Source organism: Hemitrygon akajei, chromosome 19, assembly GCF_048418815.1.
Source record: "Hemitrygon akajei chromosome 19, sHemAka1.3, whole genome shotgun sequence".
Lineage (NCBI taxonomy): Eukaryota > Metazoa > Chordata > Chondrichthyes > Myliobatiformes > Dasyatidae > Hemitrygon > Hemitrygon akajei.
Window position 1 is genome coordinate 55481010 of NC_133142.1, and position 14472 is coordinate 55495481.

At 40.4% G+C, this 14472-nt stretch overlaps 2 protein-coding genes across 3 annotated transcripts in view; one reads left to right on the plus strand and one right to left on the minus strand.

Annotated features, from left to right (window-relative positions):
• The window catches only part of nprl2 (NPR2 like, GATOR1 complex subunit), a 47568-nt gene extending 44407 nt beyond the window's left edge, over positions 1-3161 (minus strand). The window contains exon 1 of one of the 2 annotated variants that reach the window (XM_073072544.1): positions 2988-3161. In XM_073072544.1, coding sequence (XP_072928645.1) covers positions 2988-3059 — 72 coding nt within the window. In that variant the 5' untranslated portion in view covers positions 3060-3161. The other variant, XM_073072545.1, reaches the window with a different exon arrangement.
• Positions 3162-3172: 11 nt separating this feature from the next.
• Positions 3173-13724, plus strand: cyb561d2 (cytochrome b561 family, member D2). The gene is made up of 3 exons (XM_073072546.1): positions 3173-3356; positions 8208-8245; positions 11468-13724. The coding sequence occupies exons 1-3, from the start codon at positions 3230-3232 to the stop codon at positions 11969-11971; spliced, it is 669 nt and encodes a 222-aa protein (XP_072928647.1). The 5' UTR covers positions 3173-3229; the 3' UTR covers positions 11972-13724.
• Positions 13725-14472: the final 748 nt, after the last annotated feature.

Here is a 14472-nt window from a genome sequence, read left to right on the forward strand (position 1 = left end):
ATTGGTCAGGGTGTGACATGTGGCAAAAAGAACATCCATTCAACAATTATAAACAATGAAAAATTACATAAAAATAAAGTTAGAGGTTAAAGTATGGATATGAAAGAAAACATGTATTTATAATGTAAACAGCATTATTAAAAGTGGTTTAAAGTATTTACAGTACAGTATAATGAGAGAGGTAATAGAGAAGGGGGATGGTTGGGGGCAAATGAGAATAGTTGACCAGATTAACTGTCTTGTGGTAGAAACTTTTAAGATGGTGTCAAGTTTTCCAGAAGAGAGCTTTTGGAAAAGGCAGCTTGCAGGTTGATTAGTGTCCACAATGATTTTTCTTGCCTGCTTCCTTTGTCCTGGACAGATACAAGTCCTACAGTGATGGCAGTCTGCAGCTTATGACCTTCTCTGCTAACCTGATAGTTTGCATGTAACCATAAGTACAACTACAGCTTTGCACAAGGGAATGATAAACTGTTGACTGGATCTATTAAAAAAGCCCAATCTGGTAGCAATCAATAGCACTATTTCCAAATAGAGCAGATAAACCTCCTTGTTATCCGGACCAACAATTCTCACAATTTACATAATTTAAACAGATTGAATAGAGTTCAGTGACATTGCCATGGTGCCTATATTTCTCACAAAGCAATAATGACAGGTCACTTTATTGTAATGGCAATAAAATTGTGGAAGATGCTTTTTTATGTCCAAATAGATATGAGAGAGTGGAATTCAACTAAATATGACTATTGCAAAGTTGAAAAGCAGACAGAAAGATTGTTTTAACAATTTTAATTATAAAATTTATTATAAAAATTATGAGATCTCTTCCACATTAAGAAAACAAAAAAAAAAATACCCCAACTGTTATTGTCATTTTTGAAAACTGGTCAGGTAGCATTAGAAACAGAATTAGCACTTAGGTTGATGAAACATGGGTGACAGACACATCAAAGTCCTCATTCTGAAATGTGAACTCTGTATCTCTCTCCAACACTTGATATATCAATGGACAGGTATCCAATGGGCTGGGCAAGCTGTATGAGCTTGAATAACACAAACCCCGCTGGGATAATTGACTTCAATTAAATGAATGTGAATAAAAACAAAATTAAACATGACTATGAAGCAACCAGGCCTGTAATTAAAAAAAATAACATTTTATACAGGAGGATGCCACGTAGAATAGCGATTAACACAACATTAGTACAGCACGGGCATCAGAGTTTGGAGTTCAGTTCTGACATCATTTGTAAGGAGTCTACATGGTTTTCTGGGTCCTATGGTTTCCTCCCACAGACCAAAGATGTACTGGTTAGTAGACTAATTGGTCATTGTAAATTACCCCGTGATTAGGCTAGAGCTAAACTGGGGGTTGCTAAACGGTTCAAATCAAAGAGCCAGAAGGGCCTATTCTGCACTGAATCTCTAAGTAAATAAAATATTTGTTATTTATTTAGAGATACAGCTGTTTGCACAGAAACAAAAAAAAAATGGTGAAAACAGAAACAGCAGAGGAATTAAGCAAATATTTTGCCTCAATGAAGAACCAAAGATCCAGCACAAATAAGGAAACAAAATATTCATAAATCTAATAGTCAACAAGTGATAAATACCAAGGGTATTATCTTCTAAAGTTCTGTAAGTTCTTGGACATTAGTACAGAAAATGCTGGAATCTATAAGAATGGATTTAATGTCACCTAGAAAGTAATGATGAGTAAGACCAAGATTTTTGAAAAGGAAATAATTTTCGACTAACCCATTGGGAGATTTTTCAAGGATGCATCTAGTAGGATACATGAGGGTCAAATCACCAAACTTTTAAAATAATTTCAAGAGTACCAGGTAGGAGGCTGTAAAACTGTCGAGAGTATGTGAAATTGGATGTAGCATTCCACCTGGATTGAAAGGCAATTAACATAGGAAACAAAGAGTAGGAATACAAAAGTCCTTCTCAGATTAATAGTCAATGACTAGTGTTGTACTATTAAACTGGATGATCAAGTTGTGGGCACAAGTATTCACAATCTAAGTGGATTCACAAACTAAATAGTAGTTGAAGGGATATCTTCCAAACGTTCTGATGTCTTGAAATTAGGTAGGATTGAGATAGTAAAGATTGCAAAGTGACATTAATCAGACATATACAAACTGTAAGATTGTGAAACAACATGATTACTCTAGTATAATGAAGATACAGTAAGAATATCCACTTACAAGTTTAAAAAAAAATTGAGGTTCAAAGAGGCCTGAGTGTCCTTGTACACATACTGCTGAAAGCACGTTTGCAACTTTTTAGTAAATCTTTAGATTTGTCTGTAAACCTGAGTTGGAAGCATTACTCAAGATTGTTGTTCACAGAACTGTTTTACACAATTCTAACAGAGAAGATGCAAGGAAAATGCCTCCCTTGATTAAACCAGTCCCAAGATTAGGGCAGACCACCAAACGCTGAAATGGCATTTCCTCCATCAGAATGGTGTATCTTTAGAATTCTTTACTCCAGAGAGCCGTGCAAGTTTTAATTGCTAATTTCTTTCAATACAGAATCAAATAAATTTCTGGCTGTAATAATCAAGGGATGGGAAGTAAAACGATTTTTTGAAGTAGATCTGCCATGAATTTGTTGAGGGGTGGAATTGGAGCCGAATGGCGCTTTATTAAACTGTCCTCCTAACCACACTAATTAATCTCTTCTGACTTCAAAACCAGCCTCGTCTCTGTTTAAGTGTAAGTGTGAACAATAAAGCTGTTTTCAAAACTATTTGGAGAGTTCCTGGAGCTCAAAATTGTCGCAACAGTCTCACTTCAGGCCTCTGCCCGGAAACGCAGCTGCTGCTTAGGGGAAACGGTGTACGTATGACAGAAGGGCGATTCAAGTGTGTTAATGCAAGACACAACTCAGCCTCAGAACCCACCGGGCCGAGTGAGCATCTGGCTGCATGGGACAAGAGTCTGGCACTAGTTATCCGTGCTCTCCTGTACCTGGAAGGTGATTTTCGGACCGAGGGTCGGGTGAAACTCGCTGAAAAACACGCATTCGATCCTACTACCCATGACCCCGCCTGAGACCGGGCTCCTCCTCTTCCATCAAAGGCCGAAGCCTGCCGCCCGGGCTCCTGCACCGCACCGCACCACACCCCACCCCCTCCCCCGACGTCACGAGCCGTAGCGCCTTCAAGACGTACGACATAATGACGCAGAGACGCCCGCACTAACGGCGTGCGATGATGGCGGAGCCGAGCTCCGAGTTTTGGCTTTACCGCATACTGCGGAAAGCCGCCGGGATGGTTGCACACCTCCTGTGTCTGGGATTCACTATCGGGATCGGGGTGGTCAGTAGGCCGGGGACGAGTGAGTATCTCTGACAGCTGAATCCGAAATGTGTAATAGGTGGACGCTCGGGTTCGTGACCACCCGTAACTAGGGGGCGGGGCTCAAGCTGCGCGCGCCGAGTAACGGGTTGGTGGGCGGAGCTCTAGCTGCGCGCGTCGAGTAACGGGTTGGCGGGCGGAACTCTAGCTGCGCGCGTCGAGTAACGGTTTGGTGGGCGGAGCTCTAGCTGCGCGCGCCGAGTAACGGTTTGGTGGGCGGAGCTCTAGCTGCGCGCGCCGAGTAACGGGTTGGTGGGCGGAGCTCTAGCTGCGCGCGCCGAGTAACGGGTTGGTGGGCGGGGTTCAAGCTGCGCGCGCCGAGTAACGGGTTGGTGGGCGGAGCTCTAGCTGCGCGCGCCGAGTAACGGGTTGGTGGGCGGGGTTCAAGCTGCGCGCGCCGAGTAACGGGTTGGTGGGCGGAGCTCTAGCTGCGCGCGCCGAGTGACGGGTTGGTGGGCGGGGTTCAAGCTGCGCGCGCCGAGTGACGGGTTGGTGGGCGGAGCTCTAGCTGCGCTTCTGTCGGAGTGTGACAGGGTCCGCAAGTTCGAGCTCCAGGATTAGGCTGTGTGATCTGAAGCCTTAGTGACGACCTTCCAAAATATGTGATTCTGGCAAAACCCTACCATATTGTGAAGTAGAAATAGGTTTAAAAATGATAAACTACTTAACAACCCACACAAATTACTGGAGGAACTCAGCGGGTCAGGCAGCATCTACGGAAGTGAATAAACACTCGCCGTTTCTGGATGAGACCCTTTTGAAACTTCATCTGTTTATTCCTCCGTAGATGCTGCCTGACCTGCTAAGTTCCTCCAGCATTTTCTCTGTGTTGCTCTGGTTTTCCAGCGTCTGCAGAATCTCGAGTTATTGGTGAATTGAAAGCACTGCTATGTCGTTAAGAATGGTTAAGGAAGAGGGTACTTTAAACAATTTCTGGAGTTAAGACCTGTATGAGGGGAAATTCATTCATGACGAATAAGTTAATTTTATGAGTGTAGCTAATCAGTTCACAAGAGTAAATTTTTGATGGAGTCAAAAGCTTTAAAAAAGGCTTTTGACAAATAATCTTAATAAATTGCTGTTCCTGTTTATTGATAAAGTAAAAAGATGCTTCATGTATCTAATATTACAGAGGAAGTTGTGAACAAGAGAATGCTCTGAAGTATATTGTTATTCTGAGGCCTTTCATCACAAGGGTGGGGTGTTATAAGTTATTTTGTCATGGGCTCTTGGAATATTGAGTCAACTCAAAGTGTCTGGAGCTCGTGGTTGTGCCTTCATAGAGTTGGGGCTGAAGTTGTATGTCTTTTTCGCATAGATGGTACTTCAAGAGTATGGTGTCATTATTAAGAATAGGAGTGCAGGTATATTGTATCAATATGAGGGTGTACTGGGTATTTGTATCAGAGGATAGGGTTTCAAGTGTATGCCAGCAGATATAAGCTTGACTGGTCCAGTTTTTCCTCATGACAACCCTCCCAATCCAGATATCTCTAATAAACCTCTGAGATGCTTGCAATATATTAACATATTTCATTAAATAACAAGCACAGTACTCCTCATGTGGTCTCTCACCAATGCCATATATAGCTGAAGCATAATTCTGCTTTTCCAATAAATTCTTTCTTGCAATGAAAAACTGACTTGCAGCAGCATCATAGGCACATGCCATTCAGTTAGCAGTATTCACAAGAGAAACATAAATTGTACACGATTCTTAAAAGAAAGCACACAATTAGTACAAGCAGCAACGAAGTCCATTATAGTGTATTGTTCAAAGTGGTGATGGTGCTGCTATAGTGTAGTGATTGTGGTTGTGCTGGTTGTTTTGGTTGAAAGGAAGTAGTGTTTTTGAACCTGGTGATGTGGGACTTAAACCTGCTGTATCTCCTGGCCTGTGGTGGCTGTAAGGAAATGACATGGCCAAATGGTGAGGATTTTTGATGATAAACATTACCACCTTGAAGTAGGTTCTCATTAGAGATGCTATGGTGGGGATGTGCCCGTGATCTCTGCAGCTTCTTGCTCATAAACTTAAAATAGTGCAGATATCAAGGCATGTACAGAAAGTATTTATTCTGGGAATTCTAAAGCGTCAGTCTGCTGTTTTCTAAATCCTGAAAATCTGCTGTTGGTTGGTGGACAGATTTTTGGACATGGAAGTTTGGAAAATGATGTTACAGTGCTCCTATTTCATGTTAAAGGTTTTGTCAGGTTTAATCTTTATGATTCTGATACAGTGAGATAAATATCCTTGTGTAGTAATGAAGACTAAGACATGTCCAACCTATGGTGTGTGAGATTTCTCAGCTGAACTGAATACATTCCATAATCTCTTCTTTAAATATATGTACAGGGCTTTTGTTTTATTGCTTGTCACGTTGATTTCGTAGCATAAAGAAATTTGTATTGAGCATCTGGTCTCTTTTCCAGTGCAGAATTTCCCCACTTATTAGGAAATAGAACAGAATTCTACAGTTCAGGCTTTTTAGCCGATGAAATTATGCTGACCTTTTTTAATATACTCCAGGATGTTAACCCTGATACTCCAGATCAACTTAACCCTTCCCACCCACATAGCCCTGCATTTTTCTTTTATCCATGTGCCTGTCTAAGAGTCTCTTAAATGTCTCTGAAGTATCTGCCTCTGCCACAACACATGGTAGGATATTTCATGCACTTATTACTCTGTTTTTAAAGAAAAACTAACTCTGACATCCTCCATATACTTTGCTCCAAAACCCTTAAAATTACATCTTATATTAATCAATGGTGTCTGGGGAAAAAGGCATTGGCTGTCCATCCTATCTATGTCTTTAATTATCTTATACATCTTTATTAAGTCACTTCTCATCCTCCTTCATTCCAAAGAAAAATGCCCTAGCTCGCTCAACCTATCTTCATAAGACATATTCTCTATCCACACAGCACCCTGGTAAATCTCCTCTGCACTCTTTGTAAAGCTTCTACATTCTTCTTCTAACAAGGTGACCAGAACTAAACTCTCCAAGTATGGTCTAACCAGAGTTTTATTGAGCTGCAGTATTATGTCATGATCCTTCAGCTCAACCCCTTGACTAATGTACACCTTTCTCATCACACTAACAGCTTGAGCTGCAACTTTGAGAGATCAGTGGATGTGGACCCCAAGATCCTTCAGTTCCACCTCACTGCTAAGAATCCTGCCATTATTTTCCCTTCAAGCTTTTGTTTTCAAAAGTGTATCCATACACGCTTTTCTGGATTGAACTCCATCTACCACTCCTCAGCCTAGCTCCGTACCCAATTAATGTCTCATTGTAACCTACAGCAACCTTCTGTACAATCCACAACCACTGACATTTGTGTCATCTCCAAACTTACTAAACCACCCTTCCTTCCACTTTCTTATTTATAAAAGGCATAAGAGTAAGGGTCCTAGAACAGATCCCTGTGGAAAACCACTGGTCACTGACCTCCAGGTAGAATGCACTCCATCTACTATCGCTGCCTTCTGTGGGCAAGCCAGTTCCAAATCCGGACAGCCAAGTTTCCCTGGATCCTATACATGATGACTTTCTGAATGAGTCTACTATGGGGAACCTTACTAAAATCCATAGGCACCACATCCACTGATCTATCCTCATCAATTTGTTTTGTCAGTTCCTCAGAGAATTTGATCAAGCTTATGAGGCATGACCTGCCTCACTCAAAGCCCCACTGACTATCCATAATCAGACTATGGTAACTCAAATGCTCATAAATCCTCTACGATAGCTTGCCCACCACTGATGTAAGACTAACTAGTCTATAATTCCCAGGAATATCCATATCTTTTTTGATCAAAGGAATAACATTTGCCACCTTCCAGTACTACTTCTGTGGCCAGTGAGAATGCAAAGATCATCGCCAGAGCCTCTGCAGTCTCTTCCCTTGCTTCCCATAGTAATCTGGGGTATACTCCGTTTGGCTCCAGGGACTTAACAATCTTAATGTTTTCCAAGTTCCAGCACATCATCCTAATTTTGACATGTTTCAGCATATTAGCCTGTTTTACGCTGTTTTCATATTTGTCAATGTCTCTCTCACTGGTGAATACCAAAGCAAAGTATTCATTAAGGAACAACACACACAAAATGCTGGTGGAACACAGCAGGCCAGGCAGCATTGATAGGGAGAAGCGCTGACGACGTTTCGGGCCGAGACCTTTCGTCAGAATATTCATTAAGGATATTCTCTATCTCTCCAACTCCAGGCTCATGTTTCTTCTTTTATCTCTAATAGTACTGCCCTCACTCAAATCTCCCTCCTGTTCTTCACATACATGTAGAAGACTTTAGGTTTTTCTTTAATCCTGCATAGCAAGACCTTCTCATATCCCCTCCTAGCCATGCAGAGTCACTTCTTAAGCTCTTTCTTGGCTACCTTATAACTCTCAGGATCTTTACTTCCTAAACCTTAATTATGCTTTCTTCACATTGTGGGGCATCAACTTGTGGAGAATTTTTTCAATTGCTCTCAGCCTGTTATGAATGGGTTTGCCATTAACCTTTTCTCACATTTATTTGGAAAAATTGATTTATCAATTGTCCGTTTTCACTGAATCTTTGCCTATTCCATGGTTCATCTTTCCTCATTTGAACTTCATTCTCTTTTGGCAGTCAGAGACCCCAGGAGCAGAAGAAGAGGAGATAAAATTAAATATGTAGTTCACCAGGAAGAGCCAGCAGTTATAATGGCTAATAGTTATGTGGCTAATGATCTATGAATTACTGCTGGTCCAGTGTGATGATGAAAAGTTTCATTGTACTACAACTAATCTAACAGCTGATTTACTTAATTTTTGTTCTAGGTCTATTTTCATGGCATCCATTCCTGATGGCTCTTGCTGTAAGTAACCTATTGTTGTCTTTAGAGACTTTCATTGGAGGGCTGTGATTTGGATCATTTATTTCTCTTATGTAAGATATGCCGCTTTTCCTCTCTTAGTACAATCTTTCCACCTTCCCAAATTTCCTGAACTTGGGAATGATTACCAAAGAGAAGGTAGCAGCTCAGAGGGAGTTCACTGCTCTTGTAGGCATGTCTCTGTGGACCAGCTGTGGCAGGAACCCAGCAGAGATGAGGACACGAAGATGTGTGTTACCTCTGTGTGGTGGGCACTGTGTTGCTTTGTGTTTTCATTGTAATGCTGCAATTCTGCCATTTGCCTATCAGTCTAATCTGACACCTCATTTTACCCTGCTCCTTTTTGAAGGTTGCTGTTGAACCTGCCTCCTCTACCATCTGAAGCAATACATTCCAATTTCTAACCATTGTTCTACCTCATTAAAAACAATCTGCACATCACTTTTAGTTCTCTTACTAAACAGATTCGTTATGTGTCTCCTGATTCTTAGCCTTTCTACCAGTGCAAACTATTCTACTTTTAAACCTTTCTCTAATTTAAATACCTCTATCCAAAGAGAACAAATCCCAGCTCCTCAAGTCCAGCTAAAGTCCCTCATCCCTGGAATCATTCAAGTATCTCTTCTGCAACTTCTCTAAGGCCTTCATAGTTTTCCTAAAGTATGGCACACAGAACTGGACACAGTGCTTAAGAACATAAATCATCATGACATAAACACAAGATATTCTTTAGATGCTGGAAATCCAGAGCAACAGGCACAAAATGCTGGAGGAACTCAACAGGTCAGGGAATGTCTATGGAAAGGAATAAGTAGTTGACCTTTCAGGCTGAGGCTTTTCATCAGGATTAAAAGGAAAGGGGGAAGAAGCCAGAAAATAATGGTGGGTGAGGGGAGGAATATAAGCTGACAAATGATAGGTGAAACTAGGTGATGGAAAAGGTAGGTGGCTGGGGGGGGGGGGGGGGGGGGGAATGAAGTGAAAAGTTGGGAAGGGACAGTTGAAAGAGTTAAAGGGCTGAAGAAGAAGGAATTTGATAGGACAGGAGTGTGGACCGTGTGAGAAAGAGAAGGAGGAAGGACACCAGAAGGAGACGATAGGCAGGATAGGAGAAGTGAATGGGTAAGAGGAGAGCCAGAATGGGGAATGGAAAAAGAGAGAAGGAGGATGGGGTAGAAATTACCAGAACTTAGAGAAATCAAAGTTCATGGTGTCAAGTTGGAGGCTACCCAAACAGAATATGAGGTGTTGCTCTCTAACCAGAGGAGTCCGTAGACAGACAGGTCGGAATGTGAATGGATGGCCACCAAGAAAGCCCGCCTTTTGAAGAGGACATAGCAAAAGTGCTCAGTGAAGTCCCCAATCTACATTAGGTCTCACCAATGTAGAAGAGGCCACACTGGGAACACCAGATACATTAGATGACCCCGACAGACTCACAGTGAAGTGTTACTTCACCTGGAAGGACTTTTGGGAAATCATTACTTCCTTGTTTTTGTATGCTATAACAAACAGGATCCCATATGCTTTTTAAACTACTATCTCAATCTCCCCAGCAATTTTCAATGATTTATATGCATAAACCTCCAGATCTCCTTGTGCCTGTGCCCTTGTCCTTGTCCTTGTGCTTTCTATTTATACTATATCTCCTACCAAAATGCAATAACTTACTTTTTTCTACATTAAAATTTCACTTGCTATTTGTCTACTCATTCTATCATTCTGGCATTTTTTCTTTTGAATTGTGTTATTCTCCAGTTCACTATTGCTCCATTTTTAAGAATGTGTACCCAAGTCCAAGTTATTAACATGCTAAGAAAACCAGAGGCCCTTGCATTGACTCCTGGAGAACTCTACTGTGCTCCTCTTTCAATGAGAAAAACAACCTTGCATTACCACTTAGTCACTTCAAATTCAGTCCTTTATTATCACTTCTAGAAGTTAATGGAAGTTAAACTGACTAACCACTAGTTACTAGGTTTGGCCTTATACTCTTTTTGTACAAGGGTGTAACATTATGGTCTGTCAGTCCTCTGGTATCATGTGAATGTGTGATGTAAGGAAGATCTAGCCAGGGCCTCTACAATGCCCCTCCTTGATTTCCCTCAGCAATTTAGGGTGCATCTAATCTGGATCAGGTGGCTTATTTGCTTTGATTGCCTTTTTTTTAAACCTCTTATTTACTAATTTATAGCCCATTCAATATCTTAACTTCATCTTCTTTTGTTGAAATTCCAGCAGCATCTTCTAGCTTGGTAAGAGAAACATTGTGAGGGAAATAAAAGTTGCATGTACTGAGCATATTCCTTGGAAAGAAGTTGATGAAATGTAGAAGTGATTCATCCGCAGAGGAGTGTAGAACTGGAAGACAAGAGAAGATTATAATGAAGAGAAGAAATAGAGGAAGAGGAACATAGAATTTAGGAGTCCTCTAAATTGGTGGAAAAGAACTTAAGAAAGATGCCCACCAAGGTACAGCCAGAAGAATTTGCTGCATAGCCATGAGGAAAAACATGTAATGGCATCTTGTTTAGGATTGTTCAGTTTCAGAGCCTGTTGTTGGAGTTACCCAGCTTGTTAGGTTACCCAACTTTATAACAAAAGTGATAAAGCTAGATAACCTAAGCAACAAGATTAGCAGATCATACTGTAACCTTTGTTTGCGACTGTGAATCAATTTATTTATTCATTTACAAGATGTGGGCGTCGCCAGCTAAACCAGCATTTATTGCCCGTCCCTAGTTGCCCTTGAGAAGGTGGTGATGAGCTGCCTTCTTGAACTGTTGCAGTCCCTGAGGTGTAGGAGGGAACAGATAATCTGGAAGTGAACAATAGCTTTAATATCTTTAAAAAAGGACAATGGCTCCGAAAGCAAGGATATCGAATTACTTATCGAAGATAGGAAAAGGAAATGTTGATAGGAGTGAAATGGTGGATAGGTCATTGTCATGATGGAAACATGTCTAGAAGATGAACAGCAGGTAGAGCTGAAGCCATATTAGAGTCCTGAAATAAAACATTAGACAAAATGTGGTGGGATAAAAGGCCTCTGAGCAGAGCCAGTTAAAAGGGAAAAGTGAATCAAATTGTTTATCTTTCTGTTTTAGAATGTCACCCAGAATTTTGAGACAGCAGAGACAGAAAAGAAGATGACATATTGTGAAATGCAGATATATAACCATGTTTCTCTTTTTTTCCCCCTAGTTTTCCTTCATTATGACTCAAGCCATTCTGCTGTTTTCTCCAGAGAGTTCCCTTATTTTGTCCTACTCAAGGAAAATTAAAGTCCGATCCCACTGGGTGCTGCAGGGGTTGGCCACTGTGTGTGCCATCTTGGGCTTGACCATTATCAGCTATAATAAATACCTGAATGACAAACCACATTTTACTAGCTGGCACGGTTTGATTGGGCTAGCAACTGTCGTATACGTTTGCTTGCAGTCTACTGGTGGGGTGACACTGCTATATCCCAAACTAATGAGGAAATGGTCTCTGGCCAAACTGAAGTTGTATCATGCTACCTCTGGATTGGTTGGCTACCTACTAGGCTGCACCAGTCTGTTACTGGGCATGTGTTCGGAATGGTTCACAGGGACAGTGGCTAGTGTTAGCTGGTATCTGGCCATTTGCTGCCCAGTTCTGTTGGCATTGGTCATCATGAACCAAATTACAAATGCCTATCTGAGGAAAAAGAGGATACAGCCTTAAATACACATCCCCCCTGGCAGCAGCTGCTTATTAGCTACTCAGACTCTTTTTAATCTGTAATTCTACTACAGAAGTCTTAAAACCAACTTCAGTCAGTATGCAGAGATTATTGTCAATGCTGGTGATTGATGATGATGTTGAAACTACTGGTAAATCAGTCCTACTCCTTGATTCTGCTGGCAAATGAAAAAGTGGACCTGACCAAAGACTGGATTGCTTTCCATCTCATCTGATGTTGCTCTTTTAAAGTGTTGGAGTATCTTCAAGTTACCTTCCTTTGTGTTCCCCTTTGACTGGTCAGCACAGCAATGATAGTGCTGGCTTACTTCAGTCCATTCTCATTGACTGAAGTCCAAGAGAATATTCTGTAAATGGAAACAAATGAGACAAGATGTTGCATGAAACAGAGTTGAGTGTTAAAGCCAAAATCTTCTGTTGTTGTACTGTATTTAAACGAAAGCATGGTTTCATCTCACATTAAGAGATTAATTCTGATAATCTAAAATAATTTGAAATGCACAATTTATATCTCTGGTTATTCACAAGCCTTCATTCATTTCAGTAGGATTATTATCCCTTCCACCATATGAGTTTGTGGTTCCCTCATTGTAGTAATTTTCGACTAAAAGGATGGTTAATGTCAGTCTTGATTGAGATAAGCTTTTTATTTATTAATGCATACACAATATTAAGTGTGCTGTTTAACTTTCTACCTTCATATTTCAAAGTCATTGCCCTGCAAGTATTTAATCCTGTGTGTCTTCTGTTGTTTTTCCGTAGTGTTGTGATGTATTGTGTGAACATTTTGCTCCAGTTAGCATGGAACAAAATAATATTTTATTGCTGATTGATCTTTTGAGCTGAGAGGAACACCTTTATAACAGTGGTATGTTCTATCTAAATGTATTTACAGACTGCTACATAACATATTGATACTCAGTTCTGTCAAAGTCAATGGACAAAATATGGGCTAAAGTAGATAATGGTCCATCAAAATTATGCCATCTGCATTATGTCCAAACCACTGGTTTCACCACATAGTCTGTCCTGGCTGTTCTTTAGCTCCAGTAAATTATTTTCAGTTTAACTAAAAAAGTAAAAAATTATATTATGGTGAGACCATTTCTGATCATGTGTGTGTACTAATGTGTCCATGTAATTCTGTCTTCAAAAGAATCATATCAATCACAGTGGAAAGGAATTCCTTGCTTGAATCCTTTTGACAGTGTTGTTACTCCCTTGTAGTATATTTTGTCTGGTTTATGACAGCTGAGGTAGGACTGTATTCAGAAAGTAAGGGAATAGATGGTTGAGAAGTACTGTCATTACAATTAAGTGATTATTCAAAAAGAATTGTAACTCAAAATATAAACTCTTATTACCTTGAAAGTACCAAAAAATCTTGAACGTACTGATGATGCACTCATTCTCATATTTTTATGTTGACTGACGTGAACCCCCAAATCCTCAGATTGCTAAGGAGAGTTCTTCAGTAAAATGGATCTGTTTGATTGAATCTCAGTTTCCAACAGGGTTGATACCAAAGCATCCTATGATCAAAGGAGTTTCGATACAGAGTTATCAGGGATATACAGTTCCCAGTGGTAATGATGTGCTTAATAATGATGCAAAGAGATTCAGATATTTCTGCTCCACTTGTTGGATTTTATTGCTAATTTCTTTGATTTACTGAAGCCATTTGTACTGTGCCTTGTAGTCAGTGTGCACACAATAAATGTCCATCTCTCATGTGTCTGAGTGTTTAGTCGTGTTTATTCAGACCCTATATAAGACATGCTTATCCCAATAATATATTGCACAGGGAAAACACAACTGATTCTGCAGATGCTGGAAATCCAGAGCAACAACACAAAATGCTGGAGGAACTCAGCGGGTCAGGCAGCATCTTTAGAGGGAAATGAACAATTGACATTTTGGGCTGAGACCTTTTGTTAGGACTTGGTCTTGGTCTGAAATGTCAGATGTTTATTTCTCTCTGTAGATGTTGTCTGACCTACTGAATTCCTCCAACATTTTGTGTGTTGCACTGTATAGGGCTATTGCCTGATTTTTTTTTATGAACAAAGAAAGTGAACTTTCAAAGTAACCATCTCTGATCAAAATTCTTTTAAGTGTTGTGACCATCTTCTTTTGTTTTGGTTTCTGTCCCTTTAAATTAATTCACCAGATATGAGTGCATTGATCTGGTGTGGTTGTAGAAACAGATAATAACAAGATGATTCCTTCTATCTAATTTTATTTACAATGGTGCCAGAAAGTTTGTTAAGGCCTTGTAGTGTACTGTCTCTTTGCATTTGCCCTACTGAGGTTCAACATCCCTCATTTATCTGGGTTAAATTCCATCTGCCATTACTCAGCCCATGTTTGCAACTGGTGTATATTATGCTGTATTCTGTGCCAGTCATCTACACTATACACAACTCTAATAATCTTGGTATCATCCACAAATTTACTAACCCACCCATCCACATTTTCATCCA

Coding starts and splice junctions, on each gene's coding strand:
- cyb561d2 (XM_073072546.1), top strand. CDS start 3,230: ATGATGGCGGAGCCGAGCTCCGAGTTTTGGCTTTACCGCATACTGCGG. Junction 3,357..8,207: donor GGTCAGTAGGCCGGGGACGA/GTGAGTATCTCT, acceptor TTTTTGTTCTAG/GTCTATTTTCATGGCATCCA. Junction 8,246..11,467: donor CATTCCTGATGGCTCTTGCT/GTAAGTAACCTA, acceptor TTTTCCCCCTAG/TTTTCCTTCATTATGACTCA.